The sequence below is a fragment of the Crotalus tigris genome, unplaced genomic scaffold, assembly GCF_016545835.1.
Source record: "Crotalus tigris isolate CLP2741 ecotype Arizona unplaced genomic scaffold, ASM1654583v1 scf7180000018762.419966263:882430, whole genome shotgun sequence".
Taxonomy (NCBI): Eukaryota; Metazoa; Chordata; class Lepidosauria; order Squamata; family Viperidae; genus Crotalus; species Crotalus tigris.
The window spans coordinates 100,093-121,697 of record NW_024097187.1 but is presented as its reverse complement, the minus strand read 5'-3'; the positions used below and the strand labels follow the sequence as shown (position 1 = coordinate 121,697).

Here is a 21,605-nt window from a genome sequence, read left to right as displayed (position 1 = left end):
AGACATCACCCTGCCAACAAAAGTGCGTATAGTCCAGGCCATGGTTTTCTCAGTTGCAATGTATGGCTGTGAAAGTTGGACCATAAGAAAGGCCGAGCGCAAAAGAATTGAGGCCTTTGAATTATGGTGCTGGAGAAGACTCCTGCGAGTCCCTTGGACTGCAAGGCGTTCAAACCGGTCAGTCCTAGAAGAGATCAACCCCGACTGCTCTTTAGAAGGCCAGATCCTGAAGTTGAAACTCAAGTACTTTGGCCACCTAATGAGAAGGAAGGACTCACTGGAGAAGGGCCTAATGCTGGGAAAGATTGAGGGCAATAGAAGAAGGGGACGACAGAGAATGAGATGGCTGGATGGAGTCACTGAAGCAGTAGGTGTGAATTTAAATGGACTCCAGAAGATGGTAGAGGACAGGAAGACCTGGAGGAACGTTGTCCATGGGGTCGCGATGGGTCGAACACGACTTCGCAATTAACAACAACAGGAGAGCGACTGATTTTGGGAAGCTCCTCCTGAAACTGCTGCCTTTGCAGGCCGCTGGTTCATCAAAGCCTACTCAGAAAAGATTTGCAGTCTCCCAACAGGACAAAAAGCTTTAAAAGCAGCCACCATTTCCTTTTCACTAGGAATTGTCAGCACTCTAAAAATGTCAGCTGCTTCGAGGAGGCATGGGGAATAGGCCTAAGCGCTGTGAGGTCTCAATAGGGCAGGATGGGGGGAGAGAGCTGGGTGGAATCAATCAGTCATAAGGCAAATGACTATGGGGGAACTGCAACAGTTGTAACTTCAAAAGGAGATTATATGTAGCTTTGGGAGGTCTGTCATAACTTTGAACTGCTATTAAGTGACCGGCCATATCTTGAGGACTACCTATACAATATACTAGGTACAGTCCTGTGTTCCATTCAAACTGTAATTGCCAATACAGAAAATCATGTATTGATATCAAGACCTATTTATTATTTATTTGTTTTATTTAGGTACTACCTGACTCCAGGCTGATTCTGGGCATATTGCGAAACAAGGAGATATTAAAAATTACAACCCACATAAACCCTTAACAGATGGCATAAAACAAACATCATGCACCCAGCAGAAGTTCCAAGCACCTCAGCCATGAATGCAGATGAGCCACATCTATAAGGGTGCCTAGAAGGCTGTCAGGGTTGCCATTTCATCTCTTCAATACTACTTTTATCCATACAAGAATAATTCTAAAATGGCCCTGACTTATATAACACACATTTCTGAATTTATTTGGTAAGTATTGTTATTCTATCACAGCCTATCCCCAATCTGATACTGTACTGACCTGATGTGTCAGACTGTAACTCCCATAATGGGAGACAGATAGATGAGACAGATAGGACCCACAGGCTGAGATAATGGGAATTCCAGTCCATCTGTCGGGAGGTGGGAGGAGATGGTTCCATTATATCAATGTTTAATTCATTACATTTTTAAACGAATGATCAGCCATAGCCCTCTAAATGGTACCACAGCCCTCCAGGCAGTTTATTGGAGTTTCTTAAAGCAGATTAACTTCCAAACTGTTAATGAAGTTCATGTGATAATTTCAGTGGCATCATGCACTTCATTTCCTGCAAGATTGCAGCCTGAGAAGATTCTCACTTACTAAACCGCCTGGGCATCTATGGAGCTCTCGACTTCTTGGGGCATATGATATGGCCAGTCTAGATAATTCAATATTCCAGCCAAGCCAGGCATTATACCAGAGGAAGGAGTCTGAAAAACCTGAAAGAATGAAAATTGGCACTATCAGCAATAAAAATAGACCAGAACCCCCTATATTAGGCATGTCAAACTCGCGATGTCACATGTCGCATAACATATCGTGACTTTTTCCCCATTGCCGGCAATGAGGTAGCCACGGTTTTGGCATAATGCATCCAGCCCGCAGGCCGGCAGTTTAACATGCCTGCCATATATCCTCTATAATGAAAAAAGAAGTGAATGTGAAAGAAATCATTTTGGCCTATTATCACCATAGAACATCTGCATATGCTATACAATGAAGCCTTCCACCCAAAGATAACAAGCACACTATTCAATGACTTGGAAAATGAAACTTGGATGGAGGTGCCTATACAGGTAGTCCTTGATTAGAACCACAACTGGCACTGCATCTGTCACCAAATGATACAGTTATTAAGTACTATAACTTTTTATTGCAATCATTAAGTAAATCACCATGGACATTAAATGAATGATATGCTTGCTGGAAGCCTCTTGGGAAAGTCACAAATGGCGATCATGTGATTCCAGGATACTGCAACCATCATGAATTTATGTTGGTGGGCAAGTGTTCAAATTTTGATCACTTGGTTATAAGTTTTATATTTTCAGCACCATCATAATTTTGAATGGTTGTTAAACAAATGGTTGTTTGTCAAGGATACGTATAGTCAAATCAAGGATTTCTGTACAATGACTGATACTTGTAAAGCTCTTCAATTAAATGTTTGGTTCGCCAATATTTTCTACATCATAATAGGAATAATCATATGAGATTGCAACATACCTCACCCATTGGACCATTTCTATCATAGGCCAAGGCAGAATCCCCAGTTCCCAGCCAGTTTCCTCCGAAACCTTCAGTTTTAGAATTCCAACACCATTTATTTTGACTTGTGCACTTGCATTCTGCATCTGAAAATGAAAACAAAAAATGTGTACATTTTATAACCAACTAGAGCAGAGGTCCCCAACCCCTGATCTGCAGACAGTTATTGGTCTGTGGCCTGTTTGCAACCAGGCTGCTCAAGCAGCAGGCAAGTGCGGGAAGCTCCATTTGTGCAAGTGGCACAAAACCATCCCCTGCCCCCCCCCCTTTGCCACCACCGCTGCTGCCAGTCCGCAGAACTGGAAAGGCTGGGGACTGCTGGACTACAGTATGTCATCATACAACCGACTTCATATAATTCCAAATACAGCCTGCATATTAAGAATATCAATGGAGGCTGGTGTTGCATAATCTATGAATCTGCGGGTTTCAGGTATGCACAAGCATCTTCCTTTTGGTTTTGTGCATTTTTAAAAAAAGAACCAAGATGCCTTAACAGCAATTAGTTATGCCTATTTTTCAGTGACCTTTAAGTTACCATTATGGATCAATATCTTGAGACCCCCAAATCCATGCACAGTCACAAATTTGCTTGAATGGCCTGAAATAAGACATTATCTCTCAATTTGCCATCTATTATAAAGAGAAAGTAGTGTGTGTTTTATGTAAGAATGGTAAAGTGGCAGATGGGGAATGCTTTGAGCATGTTGGGAAAGTATTATAAAAACGATTGCAGGTAGTCCTCAACTTATGACCACAAAATTTCTGTTACTGAGCAAGAGAGTTGTTGAGTTTTGCCCCACTTTATGACCTTCCATGGCACAGCTCTTAAGAGAATCTGGCTTCCCCATTGGTTTTACTTGTCAGAAAGTTGCAAAAGGTGACCATATAATTCCAGGATACTGCAATAGTCATAAGTACATGCCAGTTGCAAGTGTTCAGATTTTTATCATGTGACCATGGAGATGCTGCAACAGTGTGAAAACAATAATAAGTCACTGATTTTAGTGTCATTATAACTTCAAAGGGTCATTAAACAAATGGTTATAAGTCAAGAACTATCTATATAGAGTTGCTGATGGTAGCCCATCTCTCTCCGCCAGGCATGTTTTTTCTAGAAGCCTTCATATATTGGCTTTCATGCAAAGAAATTATCCACCTTTACATCAGAGATACATCTATATCCATATTCTTCATCAATGGCCATGCTTGATAAAATTGCTAAGAACTGAAATCTAGCAAATTTGGAGGACCACAGTTCCGCATTCTACATTTACTACTTTGATTGTTTTGCATTTGGGAGGTATGATGAAAGCATTCTGAAAAAACTGAGAAATGCAGATACAAATCAAACAATTTTTAAAATTTTTGAATATCTAGTTGCAGGGGTAGGCAACCTTGGCTCTTTTATGACTCATGGATTTCAATTCCCAGAATTCCTGAGCCAGCATAGTCATAAAAGAGCCAAGGTTGCCTACCCCTGATCTAGGGTAATGTGGTAATTGAGGGGAAAAAATCTAATTTTAAAGATTGAATTATTAAACTGATTTATTTAATCGCTCATCTCACAAATAAGCGAGTGTGGGTTGCATATAACAAGCACTTCCTTCTAGGGGCTGACAATTTATGGCAGATACAGCTCTAACTCTACGGCTTTCTATAGTCTAATGATGTAGGTAGACAACTCGGATGCCGATACTACCCTGCAATCCTGGCTTCTAGTACCTTTCTCACTAGCTGGATCTTTCAGTTCACCTGCTAAGCCACTGCCCACAGCCTGCTGCAAAGCTTTCTGTGAAGACAGGAGACACAGACAGTTATCAGCTATTGTGAAACATCAAATGTGGCAATTGCCAAAAGATCAATTAAATATAATAAGCATATTGTTATAGTGATTATTGAACATCACTACAAGGAAGAATTGTGTGAGAGCCAAGTGCTGAAAGGGGCGCACATTTTATACAACCACTATACAAAATAAATAAAAGGTATAAGTAATCTCATTTTCATTCCTAAGTTTCTCTTTACACAATTATAAAACAAACATCAGCTATTGTATTGCAAGAAACTATCAGAAATGAAATTTACATATATATTATAAGTAATGAAACATCATAACAATTCATATATATATAAGAAATGGAACATCATAAGAAAAACAATCTATTATGAGTTATTTAAAAAATGGTTAAATTCTTCTACGGTAGTCCCTGACTTACAACCACAATCGAATCCAAAATTTCCCTTGCTAAGCTAGATAGTTGTTAAGTGAGTTTTGCCCCATTTTACAATCTTTTTGCCATAGTTGTTAAGTGAATCACTGCAGCTGTTCAGTGAATCATGAGATCATTAAAGAGAATCTGGCTTTTCCAATTGACTTTGCTTGTCATGAGCAAGCCGGGAAGGTTACAAATGGTGATTCCAGGATCCTGGGATAGTTCAACTGTCATAAATACATGCCAGTTGCCAAATGCCCAAATTTTGATCGTGTGAACATGGGCATGCTGCAATGGTCATGTGAAAACCAGTCCTAAGTCACTTTTTTTAGTGCAGCTGTAACTTTGAATAGTCACTAAACAAATATTGTAAGTCAAGGACTATCTGTATTAGACTATCTGTATCAGACTTGTAAATTAACATTCATTTGGTTACAAGTGATAGGAACTTTGCTCAGGCAACTAAGGCTGATCCAATTTTTTTTTTTTAGTTTGTCTTCCATCAGTCTTGGATCTTTTACAACTGAACAGAAATGGAAAAGAGCTGATGAGATACCGATCTTCAAAAATGAAAAAAAAAAAAAAAAAACAGATCCAGGAAACTACAGACCAATCAGTCTGACATCAATACCTGTGAAGATCTCAGAAAAGATAATCAAGCAACAAATCTTCAAACACCTAGAAGCAAACAAAGTTATAACCAGAAGCCAACATGGATTTGTCAAAAACAGATCATGCCAAACAAATCTTATTTCAAAGTGACTAAATTAGTGGATCAGTGAAATGCTGTGGACATAGTATACTTAGATTTCAGTAAGGCATTTGACAAAGTAGACCACAACCTACTTCTTGGTAAGCTAGAAAAATGTGGGATAGACAGCACCACCACCAGATGGACTTGTAACTGGCTGACAAACCGTATTCAACGTGTAGTTCTTAATGGAACTACATCCTCATGGAGGGAAGTAAGCAGTGGGGTACCCCAAGGTTCCATTTTAGGCCCAGTACTCTTCAATATCTTCAAAAACAATCTAGATGAGGGAATAAAAGGGGAACTCATCAAATTTGCAAACGACATTAAGCTGGCAGGAATAGCCAACACACCAAAAGTTAGGCTCAAGATCCAGAAGGATCTCAACAGACTTGAATGCTGGACCCTATCTAACTAAATGAAATTCAACGTAGAGAAAAGTAAGATTTTACATTTAGACAAGAAAAACCAATTGTCTGGATACAGACTAGGTGAAACTTGGCTCAATACCAGTAACTGTAGGAGGGATTTTGGAGTTCTATGTGATTTGGCAGTCACTTAAATATGAGCGAACAGCGTATGGCAGCAGCCAAAAAAGCCAATTCAATCCTAGGCTGCAATACTAGAGGCACAGAATCAAGATCACATGAAGTATTAGTACTGCTTTACAAAGCTTTAATAAGACCACACTCAGAATAATGCATTCAGTTTTGGTCATCGCAATATAAAAAAAGATGTCGAGACTCTGGAAAGAGTGCAGAGAAAAACAACAACAATGACTAGGGGGCTGGAGGTTAAAATATATGAAGAATGGTTGCAGGAATTGGGCATGTCAGGTCTAGTGAAAAGAAGGACTAGGAGAGACACAATAGCAGTGTTCCAATATCTGAGGAACTGCCACAAAGATGAGGGGGTCAACCTATTTTCCAAAGCACCAGAAGGCAAGACAAGAAACAATCTAGAACTAAGGAGAAATTTCCTAATGGTGAGAACAATCAACCAATGAAATCCTTGCCTTCAGAAATTGTAGGTACCCCATCACTGAAGAGGCAGGCCAGCCATTTGTCTGAAATAGTATAGGGTCTCCTGTTCGAGCAGGGGGTTGGACTAGACCTCCAAGATTCCTTCCAACTCTGTTGTTCTATGGTTTATGTTCTATGTTCTAATCTAGTCCATATGTTCCATTCAGCCCAAAAATGAATTCTAATAGCCATGACACTTGCAGCAAAAAAATCTGCCTTAATACTATTGATTTAACTTTGAACTCAACTTTATGCCTAATCTAGTCACAAAATTGTCTGAGTCCATTTGATATACTCTACTGCTTCAAGATTGCAGAGTTGTTCCTTTTGGTATTCTTTTTAGCATAAGTCTTCATATACCAAGATAGTCTGAAAGCTGCTTTGAGAACCATGAGAGGACAGGCTGTCCAGAAAATAGCTGGCACCTGGGCTGCTTTCACCCTTCTCTTTAACACATCTCCCCAGCCAGCAGGACAATGTTGGCTATAAAAATTGTGCTAAGGAGAAGCTGGTGTGGTGGTATGTGGGAGGTGTGTTTATGAATAAAGTAGGTAGAAAGAATTTTCTCTAGCAGTACAAGTAACCCTTGAGTTCAACCACAAATGAGTTCCAAATTTCCATTGCTAGGTGAGTTGTTAAATGAGTTTTGCCCCATTTTAAAACTTTTCTTGTCATAGTTCTTAAATGAATCACTGCAGAGTTAAATTAGTAACATGGTTGTTAAATGAATGTGGCTTCCCCATTGACTTTGTTTGTCAGATCATAAAAGGACACTGCAACCGTCATATATATGAGCCAGTTGCCAAACATCCAAATTTTAAGTACATGACCATGGGGATGTTGCAACAGCCATAAGTGCCACTGTAATTTCAAATGGTCACTAAATGAATAGTTGTAAGTCAAGGACTACCTGTATTACAAGGAATAGTAGTTGGAGTAGTAATAGCAGTAGGGAAGAATGGAGTAATAGTGCAGAGCAATAGCTTGTGAATGCTGTGTTTGTGTGTTGACTAGGCTTGTGTTGCACTGGCTCTTTTGTATTTTGAGCCCATTGGATGTACTTAAAATAACTTGCGACATGGACACATTTCATTCATTACAGGTTCCTAAAAAGTTTAGTTAGAAGATCAATTTTAAAATGGAGTTTGTTTCCAGGAAAGATAACCTCATGGACATATATCTCCTTAGAAGCATCTTTCAGAGATACATTCCCTCCACATCGTAACTTAATTTTAATACAGTTAAAATCAGGTGCTCATTTCTAGTTCTAATAATTTTTGATCATAAAAAAAATTAAACTAGCACTGAAAACTAATTGTTTGATGGAATTCTTTAAATTAGGAAAGTGACAGCATGACACAGATAGATAACCAGGTAACACAGTGTATCGTGAGATTTTGTTCCAAAATTTTATGCAGGAAAATTTCTTTTCCTGCATAAAAGGCAGTTGCAGTGGGAGGCGACGGCGATGGCGGCTAGCTTTTAGCCGTCCAGCTGGGGAAGTGTCAGAGCCGCGGAGCGCAGCGCGCATCAGCTGGCCCGCGGCTCGGAAATCCCTTCCCGGGCAAAGGGAAGGGACAGAGAATGCAAGAGTAGAGGTAGAACCCCTGAACCCCCTCTGGATTTATTTCTAGAGGGGGTGAAAGGAGTGTTCCCTCGGAGCTCTTGCTGATCTCCGCCTCCCAGCTGTTTTTGCTTCCTAGGAAGCAAAAGAAACCGCCGCTTCTATCTCCGTGTTTACAGCATTTTGGTGAGTAATTTTTAAACGGACGGAGCAGTTTAAAGGATTTTTTGTTATATTTTAGGTGTTTATTTTTTTATCTTTTGATTTTTACTATTTTTCCTCCTTTTTTTTTGTTATACTAGTGAAAGGATTTAAGATGGCGTTTTGAAACTGTCGGAGTTTTTTTTCCTTTCTCTTTTGTTTTACTTTCCCTTTCTAAGGACTGTTTTTTGCTTCTGCTTTTGCTTTTGGTTTAGAATTTTTTCTTTTGAACTGTTTGCTCTTTTACTACTTATTCTTTGGATTTACTCTGGACTTTTAATGACTATAGTTTGTCTCTTTTTAAAAATTTTTTTTTTTCTTTCCTCCTCCCTTTTTGGCTGGAGGGGAAAGGGAAGTGACAATTGTGCTTTTTAAAATGGCTTCAAAGAGGCAGCAGCCTTCCTCAGCACCTAAGGTTATTTCTTCTCCTATAACTTCCACTGCACAGCTACAACAACAATCTAAACATGTACCACCGGCTCAGCCACCACCCTCCCCTCCTCTACCTGGACTTTCAGTACAAGAGGTTAGAGGCATAATGGGAGAGATTGTAGTTCAAATGAGAGAGGAAATGAATCAATTTGTTTCACAGATTAAATCAGAAATTAAATCTGATCTCAAAGAAGAGATAACGGGGATAAAGTCTAAATTGCAAGAAAATAATAATGAACTACGACAAGATATATTGGCAGCTGTTTCAGGTTTGGCTACTGTGGTGGTTAAGCTCGACGCAAGGCTTGAGGAAGTGGAAGACAAAGTTGACTCTTTGGATGACAAAATTCAAGACGTGGAAAGGAAGGTGGACTCCTCACAAGAAGATATTTTGATGTTTCAGTATAGACAGATGGAGTATGCCCTGAGGATTAGAGGCCTCAAGGAAGATATCAATCAAGATTTGGTGGAGGTGGTCCTTACTGATCTGGCGCTGGCCTTGGATATGGATAAAGGAGAATTACAGAGAGAAGTGGAAAAAATTTATAGACTCAACTCCTGGATTGCTAAGCAGAAGAATTTGCCTAGAGATGTGGTGATTTACTTTACAAAGAAGTCCCTGCGGAATGAGATTATACAAGCCTTTTACAACAAAAGATTTCAGATTGCCGCCCAAGATGTCATCATTCTAAAGGAAATCCCATCCAAAATTTTAAGAAGTAGAAAAGACTTTGCTTTTTTAACCAATGAGCTTAAAGCTAGATCGATGCCATTTAGATGGGAAATTCCGATGGGTATTGTTTTGAGCCATGCTGGGACACGCTACAGATTGAACACAGTTGATAAAGCTAGAGATTTTTATACTTCGGTCCTGGGTGCAGGCTCAACTTCATCTGGTCGGAAATCTTTGAGTGGTAAGGAAGCTGAGCAGCAATCTGAGGCATTAGATTTGGTTTCCGCAGGGATGATAGAAGCGGCAAAGCAACGCCAGACGGAGGCTAAAGAGCAGAGGATGACTCGTGCAGCCTATAAGCGTAAAGAGAAGGAGCAACGTAAAAAAGAGCCCAAAGAGAGTTCTCCTGGAAGTGCTTCACCGCCGGTGGGAGGAGCAAGACCCAAGAGTTATGCAACACACGCAGCTCTGTCAGATTTTGATGGTGTCTTCTCCAGGCTGCGTGCCAAGGGAGATGGCAAAGTTTTTGACCTGGAATGTTAATGGATTGAATTCTCCTCAGAAACGGAAAAAAATCTTTTATTATTTGAAGCAACATACCAATGATGTTATTTGTCTACAGGAAACTCATATTTTACTTAAAGACCAGAAATATTTAGTTAATGCTCGTTTGGGATCTCATTTTATATCTCCTGCTCCTGGGAAGAAAGGGGGAGTTGTTATATATGTTAAACAAAACCTACCAGCTTGTCTGGTAGAATCAGATCCCCAGGGGAGATATGTGATGATTGAACTTGGTATATATGGTAAGAAAGTACTTATAGTTGGACTTTACGCTCCAAATCAACAACAGGAACAATTTTATAAACAGTTACATCAAAAAATAACTTTGCTTGATTATAGATCAGTGGTATTAATGGGTGATTGGAATGGTGTCTTAGATACACTAAGGGATAAGAAAGGTTCCTCTCCTTTTCTTAAACAAGCAAGGCTACCTAAAGCCTTTTTTGACATGAAAGAAGACTGGGAATTAAGGGATTATTGGCGGGAACGTAATCAAGAGGAGAGAGACTTTACTTTTTTTTCTGATAGACACCAATCTTTTTCAAGAATTGACTTTTTCTTGATTACCACGGACTTGTATAATAAAGTAAAGAATGTAAAGATTTTTCCTAGATCACTGACGGATCATAGTCCAGTTTGGATGGAGCTGATTCAAGAGAAAGAGGAAAGAAGATCTTGGAGAGTTAATGAAAATTTGTTTAGACAAGAAAAGAATGTTCAAAAACTAAAGGAGTGTTTAAAGGACTATTTTGCTTTGAATATGTATAAGGGGACTTCAATGTCAATGGTATGGGATGCAGGTAAAGCATTTATGCGCGGTGTTTTGATAAAAATGAATAATTTTTATAAGCGAAATCAGATTCAGAAACGTAGAGAACTTGAAGATGAAATTAAATTAAAAGAAAGGGCTTTGATTTTAAATCCTTCTGATGAGAGTATTAAAGAATCTGTAAAGTTATTAAGGTCACAATTTAATATGTTGATAGCAGATCAAGCTGCAACCAACTTATTATTTATGAAACAAAATACATTTTGTAATGCCAATAAGCCTGGGAGATGGTTGGCTTATCAATTAAGAAAGAAACAGAGACAAAGAATAATAGAGAAAATAAACTATAAGGGTAAATTAGTTTCTCAGAAGGAATTGATTAAAAAATCTTTTTTGGATTATTATCAAAACCTATATAAATCTACTAATATACAAATGCTAGATATAAATAAATATTTAGCTGAGGCAAGTTTTCCTAAACTGACTGAGGATCAGAAATATGAAATTAATGGTTTAATTACTAAGGAGGAAATTACCTCAGCAATTCAACAATTGAAATTAGGGAAAGCACCGGGTACGGATGGGTTAACAGCTGTTTATTACAAAGTTCTAATAGAGGAGATGATCCAACCATTACATGATCTTTTTAATGGTATTTTACAGGGTTTAGAGATTCCTCCTTCATGGCGTAGTGCTTTTATATCATTGATTCCAAAGGAGGATCAAGATCTTACCCTACCAAAAAATTACAGGCCTATATCTCTTTTAAATGTGGATTATAAGATATTTGTAAAAATTTTGGTAAATAGGCTTATGAGGGTGGTGCATCATCTTGTGCATAAAGATCAATCAGGATTTATAACAGGAAGGTATATGAAAAATAATGTCAGACAAATTATTAATTTACTAGAATATTTAGACAAGAACAACCAAGTTCCTGCAGGGCTCATATTTTTAGATGCTGAAAAAGCATTTGATCAATTGAATTGGCATTTTATGTTAAGAGTAATGGAAGAAATGAATTTTGGTGAAAAGATATTACAAGCCCTTACGGTAATATATCAAAAACAAACGGCACAACTTATTGTTAATGGAGGTTTGTCGGAGGTTTTTACAATAGAGAAAGGTACTAGACAGGGGTGTCCTTTATCGCCATTGTTGTTTGTTTTAACATTGGAAATATTATTGATCAAAATTCGAGAGTCTCAGGAAATTAAAGGAATATATGTTAATAAAAAAGAATATAAGTTGAGAGCTTTTGCGGATGACTTGGTTGTTACTTTGTCGCAACCTGATTATTCTGTAGTAAACTTATTACAGTTGATTCATCATTATGGTTTGGTCTCGGGTTTTAAGATTAACGTAAATAAGACTAAAATTTTACCTAAAAATATGTCGAGTCAGGAGAAGCAGATTTTGGTCAACTTGACGGGTTTTGAGATTGTTAATAAGGTAAAATATTTGGGGGTGATGCTGTCTGTTTCTAATGCAAAATTATTTAAAAATAATTATGAAAGGTTGTGGGTCAGGGTACAGAAGGACTTGAAGAATTGGGAAAAGTTGCAATTATCCCTCATGGGAAGAATTGCAGTGATAAAAATGAATATTCTACCCAAGTTTCTTTTTTTGTTTCAAATGTTACCAATTTTGAAAAATGAGATTAATTTAAATGAGTGGCAGAAGGGTCTCAACAAATTTATTTGGGCAGGGAAAAAACCAAGGGTTAAGTTTAAAATTATGCAAGACTTCCGTGAGAGGGGTGGACTTAAGGTACCAAATTTGAAATTATATTATGATGCGGTGGTTTTAACATTAATTAGTGATTGGGTAAATTTGACAAATTCTGAGATACTTTACTTAGAGGGATGGGATTTACTTTATGGGTGGCATGCCTATTTAATATTTAATAAAAAAATAGATTGGGCTTTTAAATCTCATATTTTAAGAATTTCTTTACTTAGGATTTGGAGAAAATATTATAAAAGTGATTTTAAAGTACCATTATGGGCTATACCTTGGCATGCGATAGAAGGAATAAAAAGAGGGGTTAAAATGGATATGGTGTCTTATAGACAGTTACTTAAATGGGATGGACAAAACTGGCAATTAAAATCACGGGAAGAGTTAGCACAAGAAAATTTTACTTATTCTTGGTTCCAATATAGGCAATTATTAGATAGATGGAAGATGGATTGTAAGGTGGGTTTTCTTAGAGAAGATGAAAACCTTATTAAGCAACTGAAGGATCAAAGACAAACCCACATTAAGAGAATTTATGGGGTTTTAGTTGAATTGGACTCAGAAACGGAACTAATTAAAGATTGTATGATTAGATGGGCGCAGAATTTTGGTGAGCCAGTTTCATTGGACACCTGGGAAACTATTTGGGTGAGAAATGTCAAATTTACTCAAGCACAGAACTTAAGGGAGAATTTTTATAAAATGTTTTATAGATGGCACCTTGATCCACAAAAAATGTCTTATATGTATCCTGACGTGCAACCCAAATGTTGGAGATGTGGTTATAAGGAGGCTTCTTATTATCATATTTGGTGGTCATGCAGAGAGATAAAAGCATTTTGGATTAAAATATGGTGGAATATCCAGAGAATTTTTAGAAGGAGGGTAAAATTTACTCCGCAATTATTTTTGTTAGGTATTGTTACAGATTGTGATACAAAGGAGGTTGTATTGATGTTAAACTTGATCACAGCCGCTAGGCTGTTAGTAGGACAATACTGGAAGAAGGAATCTTTGCCTACATTGCAGGAATGGTTTCTTAAAGTAGCTTATCTGGCAGAAATGGCAAAGATTTCGGCTTTCTTAAAGCAACAAACGCAAGAGAAGTTTTTTGCTGTTTGGGATAAATGGATAAAATTTATACAATTTAGATTGGGTATACAAAAATATTATATAGTTTTTTCATAAGTTTTATTTTCATATATATTATAGATAATTTTTTTATATATATAAATATAAAGTTTTTAATTTAATTTTAATTTTTATTTTTTAAGCCTATATTCTGCTCTGGGAAGCTCAGGGGGGGGAAGGGAGGGGTTTTGTTTTGTTTTTTTTTTGGGAGGGCTGGGGGATGGGGTTTTTTTTTTTTTATTTAATATATGTATTGTTTAGTTTTATTTTTCTGTATATGTTGCCTCTTGTTTTGTATTATTTTTCCTTTTTTGTAAAATTTATAAAACTTTCAATAAAAAAAAAAAAAAAAAATGGAGTTTGTTTCCAGGAAAGATAACCTCATGGACATATATCTCCTTAGAAGCATCTTTCAGAGATACATTCCCTCCACATCGTAACTTAATTTTAATACAGTTAAAATCAGGTGCTCATTTCTAGTTCTAATAATTTTTGATCATAAAAAAAATTAAACTAGCACTGAAAACTAATTGTTTGATGGAATTCTTTAAATTAGGAAAGTGACAGCATGACACAGATAGATAACCAGGTAACACAGTGTATCGTGAGATTTTGTTCCAAAATTTCTTTTCCTGCATAAAAGGCAGTTGCTATATTTTTTAAAAAACTACAAAAATACACACTTGACCTGGGATAAAGAAAAAAAAGGGAAAAATACATGGTTTCAAAGCAAATATATGACATAAAGATGTTATATTGGATTTGCAAATGAAGCAAGCTATCTTAATAATTAAAAGGGATGTATAAAGAACAAACCAGAAGAATGACTTGTATAACTTGCTTATTTTGGTTTTACAAAAAAGACATGTTAAAGTTTTGAAGGCGTTTCTGAGAAAAGACAAAGAGAAGATGAAAGGAAATCAAGTTCTAGGATGCTGTTTAGAGGAATTAAAAATCAAGATTGTTAAAAACAAAGAAAGGAATATTAAGTTGGTTTAATAATCAAGGTTAAACTTTTGTAGTAGAATTAGAGGTGATAAGTTACTGAGATTGTTTATTCTAGTCATGACCAAGGGGGAAAGTCATTTCTTATATATTTTTCTTTTTTACTAATTTTTTCTCTTCATTTTTTTATTTTTGTGTTATATTTTTTGTTTATATTAGTTTTTTATCTTTGTATCTGTAAACATTAATAAAAATTAGTATAAAAAGATAAATAATTATTTATCACTGCATCAAGAAAGGCCCATTCTATGCCGCTTTGGAGGCCCATCAGTAATAGAGTTGCTGTTTAGAGAACACAAATAACTACAAAGGTGACAGAAGAGCCATACGGGCTTCAAAATTCTTTGGAACTTAGTCCAAATTCAGTATGTTTTAGGTAAAATACAGATATATTACTAAAGACAAAACATTTATCAGTATACTCAGGATATATTCCAGTGGGCCTACAAAGCTCTTTCTACTATATTAAAGAAACTCAAATGATAATCCTCAGAAGTAGGCACCTTCCAAAGCACAGATGGGCAACATGTTGCCCTCTATATATCCTTTTTTTTTTAAATGATAGCTATTCAGGCAAGGGTTGCTGGGAGTTGAAGCTCAATGTGAAGAAAACAGCACAAAATTTATGCCTGTTTTAAAATTACTCTGGGGAGATGTACATTTAATTATTCACCAGTATTTCAATAAGATCTATACAGTGATGAAATCACTTAAACATTTAAGAATCTAAGAATCTAATTATTACAAAACATTCCACAAGACTCTGCTGCATGCTGGTTCAAAAACTGAAAATAAAATAAAGCAAGGGAAATCTGAATTACCATCAAGTCACTGGATGATTATGATTGATATCCTTCCCAGTTAACCTACCTTAGAGAAAGAATGAGCGCTGTGATACTAAGATGCAATGGAAATGACACTGTTATTAAGCTGTTTGTATTCTTAGAAAACTGTTTATTAAAATATTTTGAATTCTACAGAAGTAATCAAGCATTCAATTTAAAATTACCTAATGAAAATCTAACTGATGGTGAGGTGAAACTAAGCAATAATGTTTCTCACATACGGCAGTAACACTATGGAATAGTTTCCTTTTGGAATCAGAGTGACTGTCAGATTAATTATTTCTTTTTTGAAAATTAGCTTTTAAAAAATTTTAAATCTGAGTTATCAGCATGCCCTCCAGCGGTCGTGCCATCTTGTAAACTAAACTTAGAATTGTTAAAATTTTAGGAACTATTTATTATTTAATTTACCATGGACAAAAGCAGCCATCACACTGAGTAGGTTCAGTAGCTCTCACATGTAGTAAAATAAATGGTCAAAATAACATTACTTTGAGCCTCTTTGATAGCTCCTGCTGTTCTGTTCTTGCTTTAAATACCTTGAACTGCTGTTTTTAGGAAAAGAAAATTACAGAGAAACCACCTTGTTTATCTATCTATACATACATCTATGCTTTAGCTTTTAGATTCGTATAATTCTAGCTATTTATTTCTCACCTTTATTTAATATAACAAAATAGAAAAAGGAAAACATTGTACCTGTTTGACTGGATCAAGACTGAATCAAATTTAGAAAGAAAGCCAATTGAAATCTATGAATTTTCAGTTAACATGACTAACAAAATTGCATTTTTTCGAACATGTTTATTTTTTACTGAAAATTCCATTTGTTTCAATGGATTTTAAATGAGTAACTCTAGATTTGTTCCATTTTTGATAATCTAAGCAATATGCTAGATGCTGCATGTGACAATTTAATATTGATTAACTATTGCATTTGTTGCAATACTATTCAGCAATGAAATGTCATCTTATTCTGATTCCTTGAAAATCTTAGATTCAAAAAAGTCTTCTTAAGCTTTGAGATACTCAAGAAATATAAGGTTCTTCCCCCCCCCCAATATTTTGTGCAACTTGAAGTTTGCTTTTTAATTTTTAGGAGGCTTAATAGTTACTATTGGGGTATTCCTAATGCTGCAATAGCAATGCTAAAAAGAACAAAATAAGGCTCCTGGTACAAAACTCTAGCTGCTTCTAAAGCATCTTATCAAGTTCAATTTTCAGGAGTTCTTAAAATGCAGAACAGTATTTTAATTTGTGGAAAAAATGAAAGATGATGCCTAGATTTTCTAAGATCATAAGGAGACATGATGGCTTCCAATTGCCATGGCATTTTCTAGTTTACTGCATATTTTTCCTGTGCTAGAATACCTTACTGGCATGTTACAAACTAAGAAAGAAATATTTTATAAATGAAGTTGTTTGTAGACACCCAGATAACACTTAGATCAAGAGTACAAGGAATAGTCATGTTTATTGCAAAATTTAAAAGACCTGTGACTACATAAAGAACATCATGTTGTCTGTACCACCAGCAGTACAAATTAATTTTGAACAAAATCACTTTCTGCGCACTACCCTAATATGAATCAGTTTCTTTTGTTCCCTTTCACTGTGACTCTGAGTTTTTGTGCTGCACCAGTAAGAAACATCCCATCCATCCCCCCCATCCCACAATCTCTTGATAAATAGAGCAGCTATTACCAAAATGATAACGTGGCCAATACAGAGGGTTCCCGATTGGTCCCAATCCGAATCGAGGGAAGGTTCACTGGCTGGCTTCTCACCACTATGTGCAGAACCCTCCCTGATTGGTGAGCGCTGATTCTCTTCTTCCATGTCTGCAGTGGTACAAATCCTAGAAGCTGAGATGAACAAGAGATTAATGAGATTCCAGATTTAAGTATTGGTATTATAAGGAACTCTTCCATTTTTATAGAACTGAGGGAATATCACTACCCAATTTTGCCCAAGTTACTCCTAGATATTTGAACTTCAAGCTAAAGGTTTCCCAAAAGTTTGCCTGAAACCCATCATTCAAAACAAAATTTAGATCGTTCATAAATATGAAAGCAATAAGGCGAATGAAATTATAGTTATTGCCTCCCTTTAAAAAAGTATATTCTTAATTTAGGTATTTCTAATTGTTTGCCAAACAAAGTGGATGAAAATCACTAGGAAAGAGTATCAAACAGATGGCAACTTTAAACCAGACAATAATTTCAGACTTAGTCAAAGCAGAAAAACTACCTGCTCATTTATGTACAAGCTCTAGCTTTGTAAAGCAGCTACATATTTAAAAAAGGATGGCTTTCTATTATTCAGCTGCCAGCCCCACAATTCTCCAGAGTGACTGGGGCAAAAAAACCTTGCCCCTTTTTAGACGGGGGGGGGAGGGGGGGAAGCAAATGAATAACTTAAAAACTTGCATCCGTATAAGGCCATTTCACACACAAAAACTCCTGAACTGTCATCCCAAAACAAATACCCACTTTTGAAGTATGGCCCTCACCATTCCATGCAAAATTTTGGTTGTCTTAAGATAACATAAGTTGTGTCCTCTTGCCATAATGAGTAAAGAAATTACTCATTGTCTTATATATAAGTCTACTGAGATAGGATCTCAGTGGAAATTCTTGGTACAATGTACAGCAACGGTCTTGAATCTGATAATGTCATGGTAAGCTGCTAGAACACAATTGATTAAACAGCCCATTATCAAATAAAATATATTAAGGGAAAAAGCATTAGCTTTTATGTACAGTGAGGTTAAATTTCAGTGCTCATGGTCCCTTAAGTGATTAATTTTTCACATTCCTACATCTATATCTGAAGCAACTAAATCCTTTCCTATTGTAACTATCCATCCATCAAATTTTCCTCTGCCATACCATTTTTTTACGAAAGGCATTTTCTCTATTTTTATAAATCTTGCAATTCCCCATAACTTCCAAATATTTGCCCATCTCTCCCCCCAATTGTTTTCTCAAGGTTTGGTCCATTTCTCTTTTAAAAAGATATCTATAGAAAAATGAACATCAAGAAACAACAGCATATCCAGAAAGTCCTCTGAAAGTAATGAGAATGAAGCCTAAGAAGTTGTATCACTGGTAGAGGACAGCTTCAAAATTGAAAGCTGAGAGAGCAAAAGGTTCTTGAATCCTGAATTATGAAGACATTTAACACCTTTAATGAGGAAAAAATATGCTAGCTCCAAATAGGTTTGTTATTTCCCAATTCTTTATGTTTAGCGAACCAGTTATCTGGCAGATGTGTAGATATTTGCCAGCCTTTCATCTTATGACAGAGCTACATAAGAAGCTTCAAACCATGATTATTTTATTTACCTAACAAGTCAATTATCCAACTCCTTAATTAACAGTTACTTTATTGCTAAAAATTCATTCCAGCAGTATTTCTTTAAGATCCTCCAAGGCAGAGGTCCCCAATCTTTTGGGCACCAGGGACTGGTTCCGTGGAGAGAGGTTTTCTGCAGACCAGAGGGTGCATGGTTTTGTGTGCTGACTGCATCCCGCAGATGGGGCTTTGCTTGTTTGTGCGGACTGGTTTTCTTTTACTCTTTCCAAATCTTACCCCTCCACTTTGCACTTTCTGCATTTCAAGTTAAGACCACACAGAAATCTGCCCATTGTACTCAGTGCTTATTTAGAATTCCAACATTCTCACCTTGTTCGAGACATGATATTCCAACCATTTACTAAGACTCTCCTTCACCTATTAACAATACTATATATTGATCAGCATTTAGGCAATCAGTTTCAACATGTCAAGTTTTTAGTTATCAATAATTTGATACTTCATTAGTAAATGTCCTGTGCTAATGCAACTCTCAGATATCAGAAGTATCTTTGACCAGAGCTGCATCTCATTTCAACCTGTTATATAATTTGTTATTATTACACATCTTAATAATATTTTGCATACAAAGAGCTTTTACTTAATCTCATGCTTATCTAGGAAAAATAATGATGCATAGGCTGTGGGGAACTTAAAACCTCAGCCAAAAATAAATCATACAAACTAAACAATATGATTTATGCAAGGCAGCTTCCTGTGCTCAGTATTTGCTTTTTCTGTGGCCATATTGTGTCCTAATCCCCTTCTCACCACAATCACTGCCCTGACAAATGCCATACTAAGAATTCTGTCAAAAGTTATTCAACCACAAATAGGTAATTTGGTTTCCTCTAGATTTTTTAAATTACAATTTGTATAAATATGGAGACTATTGGGTTACCAATCCTTCTCCCAATTAAACCTCATTCTGGGTCCTCAAGAGACATTAAGACATCCACCCACCTCCTTCAGACTAGTAGACCCCAATTCCATCTTGTCCTCCATACCAATCACATACCACAAAAGTAAGGGTATGCTTCCTTTCCACGTCCTCTTCTTCCCAGGTAAACGGTGAGCTGATCAATGGGACCTGTTCCCGAAATATGCAAGTCCCAAAAACCATCAACACCAACCTCATACTCCATTTACCATCTGCTTCCTCTCCACACTTCCAAATGAGATATCCTATAAGTCAGGGAGCTCATCAAGTGCTTTCCCTCCCTCTTACTATGTGCCCTACCTCCATTTCGAGGTGAAATCTCTGATCGGTCCTGACTTCCCCCCAACCTTTTCCTCCCCTCCCCCATCTTAACTAACGGGTTCGCCCCACAACCTTCTCTTGCGTCAGCCCAAAATGACCCATACCCATCTTTTTAGTGCTCGCTTCTGCATTGCGTACACCTAATATCTCCTTTTCTTACAATGGCGCTTTCTACACCCCCAACTCCGATCATAATATCTGCTTTTCTCCCAACATGCCTCCCAAACCCTTTCCGTAATTACCCGGCTCCACCGGGAAACTAGGCCCCTCCGCCCGCCCACCTCAGCACAAAACCAGGAGGCGCGGCGATCGCCATCGAAAGTGTTCGGGCCCGGCCTCTGTGGCAGCCATTTTACTCCTTTCGGCCTTACAGCAGGGAGGGTAACTGAGAAGGGTGGGACAAGAGATGCTGATGAGCATTCTGGGATGTGTAGTTGCGATTGGCATGGCTCTTTAGCGAAGATGGAGGAAGAGTACTATTACTACCAGAGATCCTCGTATCGACCAGGAAGTAGAGCACACGGTATGATGGGAGATGTAGTACCGGATATGCCACGGATGGGCCCATATGAGAACGACCGATCCCGGAATGCCATGCGAAACTAAGGGGCTACGGTCTTAAATAGTTCGCTCGCAGGCGATGTAATTGCCTGTGCCAATTGATAGAATCCGCCATGTGCGGGGTGAGAAGGGGTCATTTGTAGACATTCACATGCACACGCAAATGACGCAAATGCATATTTCGCTCTCTCCTGAACAGCGCTTTTTATCGTTTCCCCAGCCAGTTATAAAAGATGGCAGAAACTGTAGCAGGGTTCACCCAATGTATCAGAACTCCTATTTTTAGGTATCAATAACAGCTCTGACAGGAAGGAATTCTGTAGAAGTAGGTAAAATTACAAACTTCACCAGATAACTTTCTATCATTCCATGATTATTATTTTTGCAATATCTTGCAGATGTACCTACAATCCCCAAAAGGCAAAATTTAAATTAACACAGTATTTTTTAAAAAGGATTCTCACAAATGTGAATGTTTGTGACAGCTTGGAAATGAGAAGGTACATCTCCAATAATGTTTCAATAATGTCTGGAAGCTAAGTCACGGCAACGGGACTTTCTTTCTTTGTTTCTTTCTTTCTTTCTTTCTTTCTTTTGCTATTTGACTCAACTTTCAGACAACTCTACCTGGTGACTTAGAATCTTCACTGATATATTTCAATAATTTGAATATTCAACTATAAGAATTGAGAAATGATCTTTGAAAGGTGCAGATTGATTGATACCTCCATCCCCCTTTCACGTCAGCAACAACCAGATTTGTAAGGTCAAAGTCAGCTCCAATAAATACAAGTAGTCTTTGACTTACAACCTTTCATTTAGTGACCAATGAATGGCATTGAAAAAAGTCATTTATGACTGTTTTTTACACTTATAAAGGTTGCAATATCCCCATAGACATGTGATCAAAATTTGGACACTTGGTAACTGAC

At 37.1% G+C, this 21,605-nt stretch overlaps 1 protein-coding gene across 5 annotated transcripts in view; it reads right to left on the bottom strand.

Annotated features, from left to right (window-relative positions):
* The window catches only part of SCAF1 (SR-related CTD associated factor 1), a 35,575-nt gene extending 15,024 nt beyond the window's left edge, over positions 1-20,551 (bottom strand). The window contains exons 1-6 of one of the 5 annotated variants that reach the window (XM_039355828.1): positions 20,217-20,235; positions 19,870-19,941; positions 17,199-17,359; positions 4,307-4,373; positions 2,540-2,667; positions 1,634-1,752 (exon numbers count right to left, since the gene is read on the bottom strand). In XM_039355828.1, the coding sequence (XP_039211762.1) occupies positions 1,634-1,752; positions 2,540-2,667; positions 4,307-4,373; positions 17,199-17,359; positions 19,870-19,941; positions 20,217-20,220 (551 nt within the window). In that variant the 5' untranslated portion in view covers positions 20,221-20,235. Of the gene's footprint in view, positions 1-1,633; positions 1,753-2,539; positions 2,668-4,306; positions 4,374-17,198; positions 17,360-19,869; positions 20,104-20,216; positions 20,236-20,354 lie in introns of those variants that run through there. The other 4 variants (XM_039355829.1, XM_039355830.1, XM_039355827.1 and 1 more) reach the window with 4 other exon arrangements.
* Between the last annotated feature and the right edge of the window lie 1,054 nt (positions 20,552-21,605).